This window comes from Pseudochaenichthys georgianus, chromosome 7, assembly GCF_902827115.2.
Source record: "Pseudochaenichthys georgianus chromosome 7, fPseGeo1.2, whole genome shotgun sequence".
Taxonomy (NCBI): domain Eukaryota; kingdom Metazoa; phylum Chordata; class Actinopteri; order Perciformes; family Channichthyidae; genus Pseudochaenichthys; species Pseudochaenichthys georgianus.
The window spans coordinates 39,267,745-39,286,534 of NC_047509.1; the positions used below are offsets into that span (position 1 = coordinate 39,267,745).

Here is an 18,790-nt window from a genome sequence, read left to right on the forward strand (position 1 = left end):
CTGGCTTATTGAACAGTTTACCTTGAATAATTATGTAACGACCATTTTTGTCCCTTATGGATGTTGACTCTTCAAACTGCACATCTCTGTGCAGGAGAATACCTGTGTAAATCCTGCTCTTTGAAGCCTTAGCTGGTCTTTATTTAATAAATTAGTTTCCTGTAAATAAGCATCTCTGTAACGTATGTGTATTCACTCTCTGTCCTACACGCCTTGTTGGAGCTCCTGCCCCCCCTCCCAGTGAGCCCACTGTGCTCTGATGTGTGATTATGTGTTACAATGGCGTTTGTTAGCAACCAGAAAATGACACCAGTAATGACAAACAGATGAGAATGCTGCGTGGGGTCTGGGTGCCGTGTTGGCGGGACGTTGCTGGGCTCGCTGCTCCGCCCTTTGAGGCTCGAGGATTATCAGAATTGGTCTCAGGAATAAGAAAAGACACTAAAGATAAAGAAAGTTCGAGGTGTCCTCCCCCCCTCAAGTCTGCTCACATCACTCATTTTAAACTCACATAACTTATCATCTAATTTCAGCATTATAACACCGTCTCAATAAATGCAGCTGCCCACTAAAATCAGTTGTAGAGCAGGGTTTCTCAAACTTTTTCATACCAAGGACCACTTAACCAATAAAAAAACACTCGCGGACCACCCAACTCCACAAATATCCAAAAACACATTGTTTTTTACAAATCGCCTGAACATTGTACAAACAAGTGGCAACATGTGTGATGAAGGTGCTTATCTGGGCTATATCATGCAATCGAAAGTGAAACTTAAGCTCGGTCCATTGCGGAGTAGTAGATTTATTTATTTCAAATGTGAAATGTTACCAATATACTCACGGACCACTAGGGGGCGCTCACGGACCACCAGTGGTCCGCGGACCACACTTTGAGAAGTACTGTTGTAGAGGACATTTCAGACTGATCCATGACTCCCAGCAGCCCTTGTGTGATGTACTCCGGGTCAGTGTGTGTAACTGCTCCCCCCCTCCTGCAGACTACAGCCAACAGGAAGCAGGTGGAGAACCTGGCCAAGAAGAAGCTGGACAACCTGATGAAGGAGTCCAAGATCCGAGACAGAGAAGACCCCGACAGCTTCACCATCGCAGCCCTCCCCCCCGCCGGGAAGTCCACCGACAACACGGGTTCCAAGGTAAATTGTTCGAAAGATTTATCGTTTGTTAAAAAAATAATTCCTTTGCTATTTACAGGAACAGCTGCGTTTCATGAAGCATATTCAGGCAGTAGTATTTTCACCAACACTGAAACACATGAGCACACACTACAGTTTAAAAAAGCATAAATAAAATCTGAGCTGACAGAAAATGCTCCGTTTTAGTTTAATACACACAGTTAAGCTCACACACACTATTGTATGAACATATAGGTTCACCTGCTGAATGATGTGGCCAGGGAAAGGACCGTTTGGGGCTCTCTGCTGGAACTGCTACCTCCGCGACCCAACCACGGATAAGCGGGAGAAGATGGATGGATGGATGGAATCATGCTAGAAATCCATAGTTATTAGAAATGTAACAGTAATCTGATTTCATATTTTTTTTTTATGTAACTGGAAGGGAATACAGTTAACTTTTTTTATCCTGATAACATAATCCTCTTACATGTCATCTGTTTCTCCCAAGCCTGTTTATATAAGGCTTCATTTTCACATTCAGACGTTCTCTTCCCAGAGGTTAAGGTAGTTTCAGGTTTTATTTGTCAAATTTCAGACATCACGAATGAGCAATAACTCCCAGCAGCCCTTGTGTCATACACCATTTGTCATGTTCAGGTTCCTCTGTGTAACTGTTCCTTATGTCTAGCAGAGAGTAACAGTTTCTTTAATAAGTTCTCTTACAAATCTCAAGCATGTCTCCTAACCTGTCTCTCCTCTGCTGTCAGGGTAAGAGTGAGGAGGGGACAGACACGGGGGACGAGGCTAACCCCTGCAGCAACAAGAGGACAGGACGCTCCTTCATGGGGAGTTTCTCTAAACGCAAGGTTAGCTTTTACTTTGAAGACTCTTTTCCAATATCCCACATGTGATGAGAACACAGGGCTTCCAGTTTCAACTTTATTCACACTGTACTGTAGCTTGAATTTATTTAAAAAGGGCAATGGTCAGCAAGTTAAACTAAGAACACTTTGATCTGATCTGTTCTATTAAATGCAGGGCTGAAATGAAGTCGGACTGACTAACTAATGGATAATTCATGATAAATATTTAATGGACTGCTCAATAGTGGCAGTGATTGCCTTAGTTTGTGTCTTTGTGTTCTCATTAACCTCTACAAGAGATAACTTGTGTTCCAAGAAAAACTTTTGTATTCTAAAAGTATCATCTGATGAAGGTTGTTACTGTCTCCGGTATTCTCTGGCTCCTCACGTGTTCCCCTTCTTTTGCAGAAAAAGGTCACCAAGCTGAAGAAGACGTCGAGTTTCGAAGACACGGACACGGATCAGGAGAGTACGAGCAGCGCCTCCCGGGCCCCTCTGCACCACAACAAGTAAGCTACACACACACACACACACACACACACACACACACACACACACACACACACACACACACACACACACACACACACACACACACACACACACACATACCATGTATATCACTTCAGGGGACATTACATTGATTTACATGCATTTCCTGGAGACTTATCCTAACCTTAACCATAACCAACACATGCCTAACCCTAACCCTAACCCTTACCCTTACCCTTACCCTTACCCTAACCAAGTCTTCAACCTAAAATGAATGATTCCCCTTATGGGGACCTCCATTTTGTCCCCATAAGGGAGGCGAGTCCCCACACGTGACTGTGTAAACAGATTTAGGTCCCCACAAGTATAGTAATGCTAGGCCACACACACACATATACATTCTGAACTGAGAAGTGTGATATTTATAGTTGTGGTGGAAATTCCACGCTCACCTTCTGGAAAGAAAAGAAAAAATATACAAGCTTAAACCAAAGTAGTGTTATTTAATAAGGAGTTATAGCATTTAACAGAATCAAACGTATTTCTAGCTGGAAGGGGAAGTCCTGCACTAGCAATAGCACCAAGATCTGACCACGTACAACAGAAAATACAAGTACTTTATACACTCAAAACACAAAGAAAGGGAAGGTCTCAGCAAGGCAATATACATTACAGGAAGTGTTGGCCAGATATTTGAAATGTGCATACATGGTCATTACAAACCTAATATCAATCCTAACAATGGTTGAAGAAACAGCCTTCTGTCTGTTCTAAGGAAGTGAAAATGAAGTAGCTAGATGTGAATTCAAACCGCGGGAAAATCAAACCAGAGAAGGAAGTTATATACTTACTGTAAATGACACTTAATGATAAATGTACTACAACAATAGTGATGACACGGTTATAATATTGCGGTAATGAAAGTCTGAGAATGTGACAGCCCTACTTTACATTTCTGTGTCTACTGTAACCTTTGACTTCTTGTTAAACCTTCCAGAAAGAAGAAGACCATGAAGTTGTCCCGGGCTCTGTCTGATCTGGTGAAGTACACGTGCTCCGTGGGTCTCTACGACATCGAGGCACAACGTGAGCGCTTCTGCTAACCTGAGGCTAAGTGCTAACAGTGTGGAGCGGACATAAAACACCACTTTCTGGCAGGCTAGGGAAGTTACTTAAGCAATAGCTCACGACAGGCCGTGGTATATGCTCATTATATCACAGCTAAGGGGCGTGGTTCGGCCCGACGCGAAGCGGAGGGTCGACAACCCCCTTAGCTGTGATATAATGAGCATATATCACGGCCTGAAGTGAGCTATTGCTTTTATAAAATGGTTACCAAGTGTGGCAATGTGCGAAAAAAATACACACTCTAATTTAAATAGTTTTTATTCGTAAATAATGATGTTCAAAATAAAATAGTCCCTCCGTTGCCTTCTGCGCGAAACATAGTGCGACGTGGTTGCTATGCAACAACACTAACAGCTAGCGAACATATTAGACAGAGAGCGTTGATCCATTATTTGGCTATTTATTTACATTCATTTGTATGTTGCCGTTTATTGTGCAGCCACTGAAAACCTGTCCAGCATCAGTAGAATGGCTTACGTGGTTACTTGTTGAGGTTGTTCTAGGCTGTTGCTTGGCGTGGTGAGAATATTGCTCCACTTTCTCCGGTCCCCGAGATTCGGCTTACGGTAGCTCGAGAGAGAGAGCTTTCGCACCTGTGGCCACTAACGGTCATAATTTCTCTGCTTTGTTTCAAGACCCGCATCAGAAAGCTTTTGAATTGTGCTACTTTTTCAGTTGGTCTACCTGCTCTTCACGTAGCTCTGCATGTCGTCCTTTAGGTGCTCTCTGGAGAGGCACTCCTCAATCCACTCCTCCATAGTAAGACCCCCCCGGAGGTCCAAGTTAATCTTAAATGTTTCCATCTTATGCTTTGTAAGTTTGTTCCGTAACGGAAGAAATGTAAATATATTTATAAAACTGACAAGTCAAATCAAGCAATCTGAAAAGCAAACTGCAGGCAGTTTGCTTTTCAGCCCAACGGTATACTGTTTTTCTCAGACGCGGAGGGATACTGACTTGACGTAAAAAGTAACTTACAATTCTACCCGTGGTATACGCTCAGTATATCACGGCTAAGAACCAATCAGATTGCTTGATTTGACTTGTCCGTTTTATAAATTGCATTTAGCTGACGCTTTTATCCAAAGCGACTTACAATAAGTACATTCGACCAGGAAGACATAACCTTGAAGAAAACAGAATCATATAAGAACATCAGGTTTCAAAGAGCCAATCGTTTCAAGTGCTACTCAACTGGCTATAGATAAGCCCGTCCTTTATTAGTATATAAGTGCTCTGTTAGCAGTTCTTTGTTAGTCATTCTATCGCTCGAGGTGGAGTCGAAAGAGATGAGTTTTCAGTCTGGAAGGTGTGTAAGCTTTCTGCTGTCCTGATTTCAATGGGGAGCTCATTCCACCATTTTGGAGCCAGGATAGCAAACCCACGTGTTTTTGCTGATGGGAACTTGGGTCCCCCTCGCAGCGAGGGTGCAGCAAGCCGTTTGGTTGATGCAGAGCATAGAGCACGCGCTGGGGTGTACAGTTTAACCATGTCCTGGATGTAGGAAGGGCCAGATCCATTTGCAGCATGGTACGCAAGTACCAGTGTCTTGAAGTGAATTCTAGCAGTTACCGGAAGCCAGTGAAGGGAGCGGAGGAGCGGAGTGGTGTGGGAAAACTTAGGAAGGTTGAAGACCAGACGAGCCGCTGCATTCTGAATGAGCTGCAGAGGTCGGATGGCACATGCAGGTAGACCAGCCAGGAGGGAGTTGCAGTAGTCTAGGCATGAGGTGACGAGAGCCTGGACCAGAAGCTGCGTCGCTTTCTGGGTCAGCTGGGGACGCATCCTCCTGATGTTGTAAAGCGTGTATCTGCAGCAGCGGGTTGTAGCAGTTATGTTTGCAGTGAAGGACCGTTTGTTATCTAGGGTCACACCCAGATTCCTTGCAGTCTGAGTCGGGGAAACAACAGAGGTGCCGATGTTGATAGTCAGGTCAAGAGTGGGAAAATCTTTTCCCGGAAGGAAAAGCAGTTCAGTTTTGTCAAGGTTGAGCTTGAGGTGATGAACGGACATCCACTGAGAGATGTCGGCTAGACAAGCAGAGATGCGAGCGACGACCTGGGTCTCTGAGCGGGGAAAGGACAGAATTAATTGGGTGTCGTCAGCGTAGCAGTGGTATGAAAAACCATGCGGGCTAATGACTGATCCGAGCGAGTTTGTGTACAGGGAGAAGAGGAGGGGACCAAGAACAGAGCCCTGAGGGACCCCTGTAGTTAATTGACAAGGGTCGGACTCGGTCCCTCTCCAAGTTACCCTCTAGGTACGGTCTTTGAGGTATGAGGTGAGGAGGGAAAGTGCAGAGCCTGAAACTCCAAGTTCTTAGAGAGTGCGAAGGAGGATCTGATGATTCACCGTGTCGAATGCAGCAGACAGGTCCAACAGGATGAGGACAGAGGAGAGGGAGGCTGCTTTAGCAGTGTGCAGTTCCTCAGTGACAGCAATGAGAGCAGTTTCTGTGGAGTGACCTGCCTTGAAACCAGACTGGTGCGGATCCAGAAGGTTGTTCTGATGGAGATAACAGGAGAGTTGTTTAAAGACAGCGCGTTCAAGTGTTTTAGACAGGAACGGGAGGAGAGAGACAGGCCTGTAGTTTATAACATCAGACGGGTTGAGAGTGGGTTTCTTTAGGAGAGGGTTTACTCTTGCCTCCTTGAGACTGTTTGGAAAGTGACCAGAAGTTAGAGAAGTGTTGATGAAATGGGTGAGAAACGGTAGAATATCAGGTGCGATAGTCTGAAGGAGGTTTGAAGGGATAGGGTCCAGAGGACAGGTGGTAGGGCGGGCAGAGGTAATGAGGGTAAGAACCTCACTTGGTGAAAGGAGGGTCTGGTGACCCAGCGGTGAGTAGAGGTGAGTCAGAAAAAGAAGAGCGAATATCATCAACCTTTTTTTCAAAGTGGTTAACAAAGTCGCTTGACAGAAGTGAGGAGGGGGAGGGGCTTTGGGGGGGTCCAAGAGGGTGGAGAAGATGGAAAATAGTTTTTTAGGATTGGAATAAGAAGATTGGATCTTATCTTGAAAGAAAGTGCTTTTTGCCTGAGAGATGGAAGCAGAGAAAGAGGAGAGGAGAGCCTGATAGGTTAGGAGGTCGTCACGGTGTTTGGATTTCCACCATTTCCACTCTGCTGCCCTAAGGACGGTTCTATTAGCACGCAGTGCGTCATTTAGCCAGGGAGCAGGAGGGGACTGACGAGCCTGCCGAGATGTGAGAGGACAGAGAGAGTCCAGAGAGGATGAGAGAGTAGAGAGGAGAGTTTCTGCAGCAGAGTTTGGAGGCAGGAGTTGGAACGAGTCAGAGGAAGGGAGGGCTGAGAGCACCGAGTTACGGACTAAATGTAATGGGATTACTTAATCAGGATACAATACAAAAAGGTATCCTAAAGCCCTTCAAGTTACATTAAAGGTGGGGTAGGTAAGTTTCACAAACCGGCTCGAGTGCACTCAAATTTGAAAGTACACAGCCGAAAAGAATCCGCCCCTTCCTTCAGACTTCCTTACAGAGCACCTCCTCCAACACACACGAACGCGCACATGACGTCAGCAGACTGGTGAAAGTGGCCGCCTGTTGCTGGCGAGTCATTGAAGTACTGCTGCAATGCACGCCCAATGACGGCACGCCCAATGAGTTGAGTATTACGGCTTCCACAGATTCCATTTGTTATGGATTTTTTTGTCAAAGCACTTCAGATATTCATTGCTATCGGGATCTTAAGAGCATTCCATGGAATATAACAAAAAGTGTATCTCGAGCCGCTTTCTGAAACTTACCTACCCCACCTTTAAGGGAACACTGACTGCAGTTGGTCATTGTTGTCATTATGGTTTGTAAAGCACTTGTGTTAAGAAGTGCTATATGAGTAAAGTTTGATTTGATGTCTCTGTGATCAGCCTCCTGTAGCTGGCAGGTGTCGTCGCTCAGTGAGACCAAAGCCCACCAGATGATGCAGCAAAAAGCCACCTCCTTCATCCACTTCAACCAGAGACAGCTGTCCCGCATCTACCCCTCCTCGTACCGCGTGGACTCCTCCAACTTCAACCCCCAGCCCTTCTGGAGCGCCGGCTGCCAGCTGGGTACGAGCTTCATCTCTGCTCTGCCACCATTATTTTCTGTCCTGCCAGTTTGTCAGGACTGATAATAACAAGCTGAACTGCTTTGATTTCAGTCGCTCTCAACTACCAATCAGAGGGCCGAGTCCTGCAGCTCAACAGAGCCAAGTTCTACAGCAACGGGAACTGTGGCTACATCCTGAAGCCCGCCTGCATGTGTGAAGGTCAGCAGCGACATGAGTCATTAGCAGCATTTCAGTTTTGATCTATTTAAGACCTTAGGAATACTGACATCATTAATTAACAAGTAGGTTTAGCAGCCTCACTTGTTATGTTATGTATAGGCATTAGAAAACGTATAAAGAACAGTATTATAGTACATTTTACTATGATGTTAATTTGGTCTTTGAATAGGAATTTCACGGAAATGGAAAAACCTCTTCACTGATGACTTATTAATCATTTTTAATGTTGTATTATTGATTTCACGAGTAGATAGTCTCAAAATGTATGCTCTCATATGGGCATTTTATTATTTGCAGCTTATGTCATTTGTAACCTCTACTATATACAGTGGGGCAAAAAAGTATTTAGTCAGCCACCAATTGTGCAAGTTCTCCCACTTAAAAAGATGAGGCCTGTAATTGTCATCCTAGGTACACTTCAACTATGAGAGACAGAATGGGGGGAAAGAATTAATTGGTAAATTCCTCGGTAAAATAAGTATTTGGTCACCTACCAACAAACAAGATTTCTGGCTCTCACAGACCTGTAACTTCTTCTTTAAGGGCCTCCTCTGTCCTCCACTCGTTAACTGTATTAATGGCACCTGTTTGAACTCGTTATCAGTATAAAGGACACCTGTCCACAACCTCCAACAGTCACACTCCAAACTCCACTATGGCCAAGACCAAAGAGCTGTCAAAGGACACCAGAAACAAAATGGTAGACCTGCACCAGGCTGGGAAGACTGAATCTGCAATAGGTAAGCAGCTCGGTGTGAAGAAATCAACTGTGGGAGCAATTATTAGAAAATGGAAGACATACAAGACCACTGATAATCTCCCTCGATCTGGGGCTCCACGCAAGATCTCACCCCGTGGGGTCAAAATGATCACAAGTACGGTGAGCAAAAATCCCAGAACCACACGGGGGGACCTAGTCCATGACCTGCAGAGAGCTGGGACCAAAGTAACAAAGGCTACCATCAGTAACACACTACGCCGCCAGTGACTCAAATCCTGCAGTGCCAGACGTGTCCCCCTGCTTAAGCCAGTACATGTCCAGGCCCGTCTGAAGTTTGCTAGAGAGCATTTAGATGATCCAGAAGAGGATTGGGAGAATGCCATATGGTCAGATGAAACCAAAATAGAACTTTTTGGTAAAAACTCAACTAGACGTGTTTGGAGGAGAAAGAATGCTGAGTTGCATCCAAAGAACACCTACTGTGAAACATGAGGTGGAAACATCATGCTTTGGGGCTGTTTTTCTGCAAAGGGACCAGGACGACTGATCCGTGTAAAGGAAAGAATGAATGGGGCATGTATCGTGAGATTTTGAGTTTGTTTGTAGCCTTTATTTAACCAGGCGAAAGCCCCTTGAGATCAAAAGATCTCTTTTTCAAGGGTCACCTGCAGGACATTAGTTACACATGTAACATAAAAACAACAGAACAACAATAAGGATGACATACAACATAATGTACAGGGTACAGATTACAAAACTCTATTTACCTACAAAACTCTATTTACAACCTCCTTCCATCAGCAAGGGCATTGAAGATGAAACGTGGCTGGGTCTTTCAGCATGACAATGATCCCAAACACACCGCCCGGGCAACAAAGGAGTGGCTTCGTAAGAAGCATTTCAAGGTCCTGGAGTGGCCTAGCCAGTCTCCAGATCTCAACCCCATAGAAAATCTTTGGAGGGAGTTGAAAGTCTGTGTTGCCCAGCGACAGCCCCAAAACATCACTGCTCTAAAGGAGATCTGCATGGAGGAACGGGCCAACATACCAGCAACAGTGAAAACCTTGTGAAGACTTACAGAAAACGTTTGACCTCTGTCATTGCCAACAAAGGGTATATAACAAAGTATTGAGATGAACTTTTGTTATTGACCAAATACTTATTTTCCACCATAATTTGCAAATAAATAATTGAAAAATTAGACAATGTGATTTTCTGGATGTTTTTTTTCTCATTTTGTCTCTCATAGTTGAAGTGTACCTAGGATGAAAATTACAGGCCTCTCATCTTTTTAAGTGGGAGAACTTGCACAATTGGTGGCTGACTAAATACTTTTTTGCCCCACTGTACTGTAAATGTTCTTTCGTACAGGGATTGTATTATATGTAAGGGATAATGTAGCGAGCCGGTCATCAATGTAAAAAGAACACCAACAGGGTGAGCAGGATCCCGACACGAAGCGGAAGGATTTTCAATCTTCCTGATCCTTTCCTTGCCAATGCTGACATCAAAGTGAACGGGGTGCTCTCTTTTCCTCTCCCTCTCCTGACAGCCCGTCAGTCTATCCGAACTCTGCGGATTGATATGTCTGCACACACTTTAGTTCCTGCTTAGTAGCGCTCTTCTATCGAAAAAGAGCAGACCATGTTCAAATGTGACAACCAATCAGCATCGAATATTCAACCAAGCTGTCATTTATAAAAGCCTCTCTACATATTTGATATTCCAATGAAACTTGCTGGATGGACTTGCTGTTTTAAATCTGTTCATAATGATCAGCAATGTAACTAGCTTTGGATGGAAATGTGTTCATTTCAGAATTTAGAGTTGAACTTTGTATGTGAAGGAAATCAAACATGTACTTCCCCTCACAGGGACCTTCAACCCCAACCTGGAAGAGCCTCTGCCGGGTCAGATGAAGAAGCAGCTGGTGCTGAAGATCATCAGCGGACAGCAGCTGCCCAAACCCAAAGACTCTATGCTGGGGGACCGGGGAGAGGTAACACACAGGACCCCTCCAGGGTCTTTTCAAAGTTATTTAAATATGCAAAATACAGCTCTGAAACCAATTTAAGAGACCACTGCAGCATGATCAGTTTCTCTGGTTTTATTATTTATAGGTATGTGTTTGTACGGAGCCCTGGAGGGTTCATAGAGAGAAAAATAAATAAAACGAGGCCACGCTTTATTAACTTGTGCGCACGAGATGTAATTCGTGGCCTCAATTTAAATAAAATGAGGCCACGCTTTATTAATTTGTGCGTACGATATACTTTCTCACAGAGATGGGGACTCGAGTCACATGACTTGACTCGAGACGCATATTTTTTGACTTGAGACTTGCTTGACTAACATTGATAAAAGACTTGACTTGACTTTGACTTGGTATTGATGACTTGAGACTTGACTTAAGCTTGAGATAGATGACTTGAAAGGACTTGACTGTTTAAAATTAAATATTTGCGTTTGTTTTTGTAGTGAGATATTACGTTTAGTTATTTTGAAAAACGTGGTTATAGCACCATGCGCGCAAACCTGGCAACCCACTAGACCAGTGGTTCTCAAACTTTTTTCAATAATGTACCCCCTTTGAAAAAAATATTCCGCCAAGTACCCCCTGATCAGCGCAAAAACAATTTGTTAGGGAAAACATGCCTATATAAAGAGGTACAGTGCTGCTGCACCATCAGTGTCTGATTTATTAAAACAACAACCTTGTAACTGAGAAACACTTAAATGCTACATTTCAAATGTTTACAATCCATCACTAAATTCATGGCAAACCAATTTTAACATCATGCAATAACACTGAGACGACTTTAGTTGCATTTAACTGATCTTTTTAATAAGTTGTACTCAATGTAGTGAAACATGGGCTTGTGCTTCACTGAGGACCTTTGTCATTCTGACAGGGAGGGAAACTGCCGTTATTACACGCGTTTTGAAATATGTGTAACTCTGTTCATATAATACCCACACTGCTCAAACTTCCTTACCTTTCCTAAAATTAGTATATTTATTTTGGGGCGTGGGGAATGAAGAGAAAAAAAGATATGAGCATGGGATTTTGACCCCTCATATAAACATATGCATAATGCTGCGCTATACTTTGCGGCCACACGCTGTTGCCAAGCAACGCTTATTGTTTAGGTGTCCTTTGATAAGCAAGCATCATATAATGAACTCGAACTCGAACTAGCTAGATCTGATAGATTTGGACAAAAACGCGAGTGAAGTCTAACCGGACGCGCGAGAGAGATCAGATCAGCTGCTGCTGACGGAGAACACGCAGCTCTTCCGGATCACAACTCCGCCGCTGTGATGGACCGGTGAGCGGACCAAAATACAATAAGAGTGAGACCTAACACACTTAGCTAGTTTATCTACTCTGGAACTAGCTAAACTAGTTATACATATATTTATTCTTTACTGTCGGGTCACTTATTACAGGTTCAGCGAGCTGCACGAGACTGACGGGCTGTCAGGAGAGGGAGAGGAAAAGAGAGCACCCCGTTTAGTTTCCCCATTTTATTATCCAGAATTACTGTAAACTGAATAAAGTAGTTAATCTACTATTAGTAGTTTGTTTAAATGCATTACTTATGTTGTTTTTTTCATTAAAATAAATCTCACGTACCCCCTGCAGTACTCCAAGGACCTAGGGGTCCGCGTACCCCCATTTGAGAACCACTGCACTAGAAGGCAGGAGTCTCAGTTAACATGGCAGCGGCTAGCTTTACTCCAAAAATAGTGATGTTTGGATTCAAGGATTATTTTGTCGAAGACGGTAATAAGAAGAGAACAGCGGTATGCAGGGTCTGCAGCATAAAGATCAGTGACACGACCACCACAACATCCAACTTCATTCGTCACTACAACAAAATCCACAGAGAAAGGTAGGCTACGTGCATGTGTTGTGTTAGCTAGAAAGCTAACGTTAAGTTTAAGCTACGTTAGACTTGGTTTCAAATCGATTAAGCAAAGAGAAGACAACACGGTAAATGAACACTAGAACCTCCAAGGGATTCATTTGTACTAACCCTGATACTGACGGCTGTCGAGAGAGAGAGAGAGAGAGAGAGAGAGAGAGAGAGAGAGAGAGAGAGAGAGAGAGAGAGAGAGAGAGAGAGAGAGAGAGAGAGAGAGAGAGAGAGAGAGAGAGAGAGAGAGAGAGAGAGAGAGAGAGAGAGAGAGAGAGAGAGAGAGAGAGAGAGAGAGAGAGAGAGAGAGATGCCTCGTTTATTTCCCCTGTGTTATTATCAGAAGTTACTGTAAACTTTTGAATAATGTAGTTCATCTACTTTTAGTAGTTTGTTGAAATGTTTTAATTATGTTGTTTTTGTTTGTAGAAGTGCATCATTCCTTGATTTATTGTAAAATGAATCTGAACTTGTTGATCTGTTATGATGATAAACTGAAGCAATTTAAAAATGAACCCTATTAAGTGAGTTTTAAATCGTCCTACTTAGTTTATAAGGAAATTATGAAGAGGAACAAATTAAATGATTTGGAAATGATATCTATGTAGGCGCTGACGCTGTTGGCGGTTCTAGTGTTAACAGAAATTTAAATTAAATATGTGTAATGGCAAATGCCATATATGATTTTCTTACCTGGAATTGTGCCTTTTTGAACAGACGTTTTGAGTCCTCACTATATTGTCTGCAGTTCTAGGGTTAATATGAATCTAATATGATTGTCATCGGTCTAATTTCGATTTCAAATGATTAACTGTGTATGTAATGAAGGTCATAGTGTGGGTTGGATCCAGTTGGATCCGGCGGCGGAGGCGGCGGCTGTTTATGATAGAGTCGTTCGTTCCGGTGCACTCCGGCAGGACTATAGCACTATCGAGATTAAGATTAAACTAATGTATTTCACCTGGGAATACACATATAACTATGGAGAACCAGGTTTGTGTAAATGACTGTTCGTGGTAATTTGAAAACAAATGCCGGTGGTGTCGGACACACGCACCAAACACACACATGGAGCTGAGCACAAACTCTGTCCGGCTGAGAGTGCGTTTACGTGAAAGGGGCGGGGTTAGCAACATTTGACCAATCACAAACATGGAGAAGCGTGCTGACAGCGCAGCGTCATACTTCATGAATGAATTGTACATAGCAAATCCTGCTTGTAGTACAGGCCACTGGTGCCACAGAGATTTCATAAAGTGAAAGAGGTTTTCCTTCTACAAAAATTATAAATATATTTTATAAACTACTCACAGCATTTCTTTATGTTGGAATTCAACAGTCACTAGAATGTAATGGCTGCCATACGTGTAGAGATTAAGATTTAAGAGAGATTATTTCCAGAGCTGTATATATTGGAATACATGTTACAATACATTTTGCTTGTACACTAAGAAACATAGTTATGTTAAAGCAATAACACTTAATGCATATTAATCAAATTGCCTAGTTTGACCCGGTGAGATGCTTCTTTATTGGCAGCAAAAGATGGAGACATAGCGAAGTGTCAACATGACTGAGTGGTAGTTTCCAACCTCACCAAAAAGAAGTGGAGTGGGATCATTGAAAAGTCTTTGCATGGAATCACATGGTTGTTGAAGCAGTAACTGAACACTGCCGCGTCCGTCTGTCAGATCATTGATCCCTTCGTGGAGGTGGAGATCATCGGCCTGCCGGTGGACTGCTGCAAGGAGCAGACCAGAGTGGTGGATGATAACGGTGAGTGGGGGGGGGAATCACTCGGGGTCTCCTGCCTTCACAGTCTGCAGAGAAGTCGGCCCGTTTTGGTGGAGAAATAGTGACTTGGAGAGAAGAATATGTGTAGGCCGACCCGGAGGTTAGCGTTGCAAACACACATATAATATTGTGTTGAGAAGGTGTAGAGTCATGCAGTAGCATTCAGAGATGTGAGGGGCTGCATCCAAGACACTCAAGTGGATCAGAAATCATCTGCTTCTGTCATAAATACCATCATTTAAACAAATTGAATCCAACTCAAACCACCAGTTAAATATAGTTCATTATCAATTCTGGTTACAGTGATCCTGATGCTTCAAAGTCCATATGTGTGTAAAACCATTTAGTGCTTCACATAATGAAACACACAATGGCTGTATCCTGATATATATGATATGCTTTAGGAGCTGTGTGTGTGTGTGTGTGTGTGTGTGTGTGTGTGTGTGTGTGTGTGTGTGTGTGTGTGTGTGTGTGTGTGTGTGTGTGTGTGTGTGTGTGTGTGTGTGTGTGTGTGTGTGTGTGTGTGTGTGTGTGTGTGTGTGTGTGTGTGTGTGTGTGTGTGTGTGTGTGTGTGTGTGTGTGTGTGTGTGTGGTGTGTGTGTGTGTGTGTGTGTGTGTGTGTGTGTGTGTGTGTGTGTGTGTGTGTTCTGATCTATAATGGATGAGCTCAGCACGAGAAGAGGTGCACAGGCAGCACCTATCAGTCTCCTCGCGCACACACACACACACACCCTGAATAATTGACGAGAGCAGAGTTTGCTGACTCTACTGGTCCTCTTCTTTTCTTTCACTCCCTCTCTGTTTTATCTACTGACTTCTCTTCTTGTTACTCGTCACGCTCTTTGAATATCCATCTTGATTATTCTCCTGCGATCCCCCCCCTGTCTCTCTCGGGACCGGTCCCTCAGGCTTCAACCCGATGTGGGAGGAGACGATCGTGTTCACCGTCCACATGCCGGAGCTCACCCTGGTGCGTTTCCTCGTGTGGGATCACGACCCCATCGGCCAGGACTTCATCGGCCAGCGCACCATCGCCTTCAACAGCATGATTCCAGGTGAGAGGGAGCTGAGGGGCCCCCCCACCTCACCGGCCCCTCCTCCAACAGTGTGTGGTCACTGACAAGAAGCTTCTTAATGCATTTTGTTTCTCATGTTCGAGACATAGAAGTGGTGTTGTTGCTCTGAGTCAGAGAAAGAAGAGGCTATGGTGGAGGTGCATTGAAAGTCATGCCTCGAGCACGTTGCCATGCTTTATTAGGATGTAAAGATGCTGCTTGATCCCATACAGTTATGTTTAATCGATGTTACAATAGGACGAGTTTATAAACGGAATAGTTTTGGAAAATCCTTCAGAGTTTGATGAGAAGAGGAATCGGTGAAGTGAAAACCTGGAGCAGGGACATGGTTAGCCTAGCTTAGCATGAAGACTAGAGGCAAAGTAACAAAGCTGGCCTGGCTTTGTCCAAAGGTTTAAAAAACATTGAATAATTAAGACATGCTTAAGGGTTCCATCTTCCCTGAAACTAGATGTGAGTGTTGTTTGTGTTCACACTGCATCCACCAAATAAAAAACCTAGTAATGAAATATGAAATACACTATAACATATTTCTACAACATGTTTTTTCAGTATATACTCCTTGGTGAAGAGCATCTGTCTCATTGACTGGTCTCACAGTATCCCATACTGATCAAATACAATTCAAGTGAAATAGCTCTTGAAGAAACACCAATGGAGTGCTTTTATTTTGAAATAAATGGAGTCATGTTTATGTAGAACTATGACATTAGCATTAACAATCAGGAGAACGTTTTTCTTTATTTATATTCATACAGTAAGGAGAGAGGACTAAATACTTTGATTGAATGGTCATCTGCGTAAAGCCTTCTCCACCGGTGAGCTCAGTGCCAAGCCTTTTGGAACACAATACCTTTCAGTTTGAAAAGGACCTGTTATCTAGTGATTTGTTTTCTCTGATCTGTTCTATAAGAGTGCTACGTTACGGACTATCTAAAGTCTATCTGTGTATTTTCACTGCTGATTGATATAACATGTATATCTGCCCTGTTGTGTTTGACTCCTAACCCTGGTGTGTGTGTTGGTGTGTGCAGGTTATCGCCATGTGTACTTGGAAGGTATGGAGGAGGCGTCCATCTTTGTTCACGTAGCTGTGCATGACATCACTGGTAAGGTAGGTACAACTGCAGGAGGGAGCTGAACACTTGTGAGAAATTCATCCACAAATGTTATTGAAGTATATGAATTATTGTAAAGTACGACTTTTTTTTTATTATAAAACTTATTCTGGATTTAATACACAGTTATGAATATCCAACGATATATCGGTCAATCATTTTTATTGACAAAACGGATTTGATAAGGAACTTAAAGTTGTTTTATTTTTAATTTAATGTTTTTATAGAGTTTTATTTTTAACAAATGTACTAAATAAATGATCACTATTTAAAATGCAACAGCTCAGCAAAAAAAAAAACCCGACATAGTGCTCTCCATGCACATCTGTCAAACATCATATGGGGTCTGTTATCACAGTGTCACAACGCAAAGCACCAAAGTCTGCCCTTAGCATCTCATGTACTTCATTCAGGAGCTCTCGTTAAAAAGCGAAATAGATACATTTATGTAATTGACTTAAAGGTGGGGTAGGTAAGTTTCAGAAACCGGCTCGAGTGTACTAAAATTTGAAAGTACACAGCCGAAAAGAATCCGCCCCTTCCTTCAGACTTCCTCACAGAGCCCCTCCTCCAACACACATGAACGCGCACATGACGTCAGCAGACTGGTGAAAGTGGCCGCCTGTTGCTGGCGAGTCATTGAAGTACTGCTGCAATGCACGCCCAATGACGGCACGCCCAATGACGGCACGAGATACATTTGTGCGTGCACGAGATGGAAGGCTGACAGACAGGGCGGCAATCCAATCCGTTTAGCCGGGCCGGCTAAATATAACAAAAAGTGTATCTCGAGCTGGTTTCTGAAACTTAACTACCCCACCTTTAACATGTGGGGCGGTGGTGGCAAAGTCGATAGGGACTTGGCTTGGCGACTGGCAGGTCACCAGTTCAAGTCCCGGCAAGACCAAGTGCTACCGAGGTGTCCCTGAGCAAGGCACCGTTCCCTTCACTGCTTCCTGGGCGCTGTTCAAAATGGCAGCCCACTGCTCCTAACACTAGGATGGGTCAAATGCAGAGAAACAATTTCCCCGCGGGGATTAATAAAGTATATCCAACGTAACATGTCACACACAAACATCCTTCTCTAAAAGGTCATTTCAAGCTTCAGAAACCCAACAGCAGATTTGACCCTCAAATATTTTCTAAAAGGCACAGATGTTTCTCCTACCCTGTAAATTAACAGTATTTGAATATTGTAATTAACAAGGTTGTTCATGGATATTAGATCTTTCGTGGATGTATCTGATTAAAAGTCCCTCGTCTCGTCGTCAACGTGTTTATTGGTTAGAAGCCAGAAATAAGTGATGTGGTTAACACAAGCCTAAGATATGTTCACGTCTTAAAACAGTGGTTGCTAAGTTTCTAAATAAACTACTACAGTATATGTCATCACGTATAACATTAGCCACCTTTAGCTTAGCCTTAGCATTTTACTTCTAGAGTTGCAAGGAGCCCTTGCAATGCTAACTTCCAGTCGTTACTGCACCACTCAATTGGAGTGATATGTGTGTGAGGTGGTGCACTGATACAGCAGGGTTACATATACATATATTAACATCATCAGAATACAAAGCATCTTTTGAGATGTCTACAACTTTGTATGTTGTCCCTGTCCATTGTCAATATGATAATGCATACATTTGAGCTGAGTCACCTTCTCAGTGAAATGAGGGTGGTCGGCTGGCAGACATATTGAGTGTCTATTATTGCTCTTATTTCAGTTGGACCCTTCATTTTAAAATCACTCAGCTGCCATGTTGTAAATGACCGCTCTGCTGTTCATATTGTCCTTACTCTGAACTTCCTCTCTCTCAGCAGCTGCCCTGTGCTTACTGTTGTGATTTCTCTCTTGACCCCCCCACCCAACCCAAGCTTTTCTCTCTTTCATCCTCCTCTCTGATTTTCGCTCTCTTCCTGTGTCTGTTTGTGATTTCAGTGGAACCCTCTTTTTCCAAACGCTCCATTTAGAGGCAGGAAATATTTAGGAGCCCTGAAGCTGCCGCTCAAAACTCAGGTGTAGTGAGACCCAGTCGGCATCTTGCATGAGCCACCTGCCCCCCCCCCCCTAACACCACAACAACACAGACACACACACACACACACACACACACACACACACACACACACACACACACACACACACACACACACACAGCCCCCTCCTGGCAGCCAACTGCAAGTTTTAAAACTACGTGGCCAACTCATGCCTCACATGAGTTATGAAGGCTTGACCTGCCTGCTTCTCCA

The 18,790-nt window shown here is 43.5% G+C and overlaps 1 protein-coding gene across 2 annotated transcripts in view; it reads left to right on the forward strand.

Annotated features, from left to right (window-relative positions):
- plch2a (phospholipase C, eta 2a) overlaps positions 1–18,790 on the forward strand; it is a 334,996-nt gene that overhangs the window by 306,378 nt on the left and 9,828 nt on the right. For both annotated transcript variants that reach the window (XM_034087852.1, XM_034087851.1), the window contains 10 exons: positions 1,002–1,157; positions 1,907–2,005; positions 2,411–2,511; positions 3,492–3,580; positions 7,511–7,693; positions 7,786–7,893; positions 10,510–10,634; positions 14,247–14,331; positions 15,258–15,404; positions 16,460–16,539. In XM_034087852.1, the coding sequence (XP_033943743.1) occupies positions 1,002–1,157; positions 1,907–2,005; positions 2,411–2,511; positions 3,492–3,580; positions 7,511–7,693; positions 7,786–7,893; positions 10,510–10,634; positions 14,247–14,331; positions 15,258–15,404; positions 16,460–16,539 (1,173 nt within the window). The remainder of the gene's footprint in view (positions 1–1,001; positions 1,158–1,906; positions 2,006–2,410; positions 2,512–3,491; positions 3,581–7,510; positions 7,694–7,785; positions 7,894–10,509; positions 10,635–14,246; positions 14,332–15,257; positions 15,405–16,459; positions 16,540–18,790) is intronic.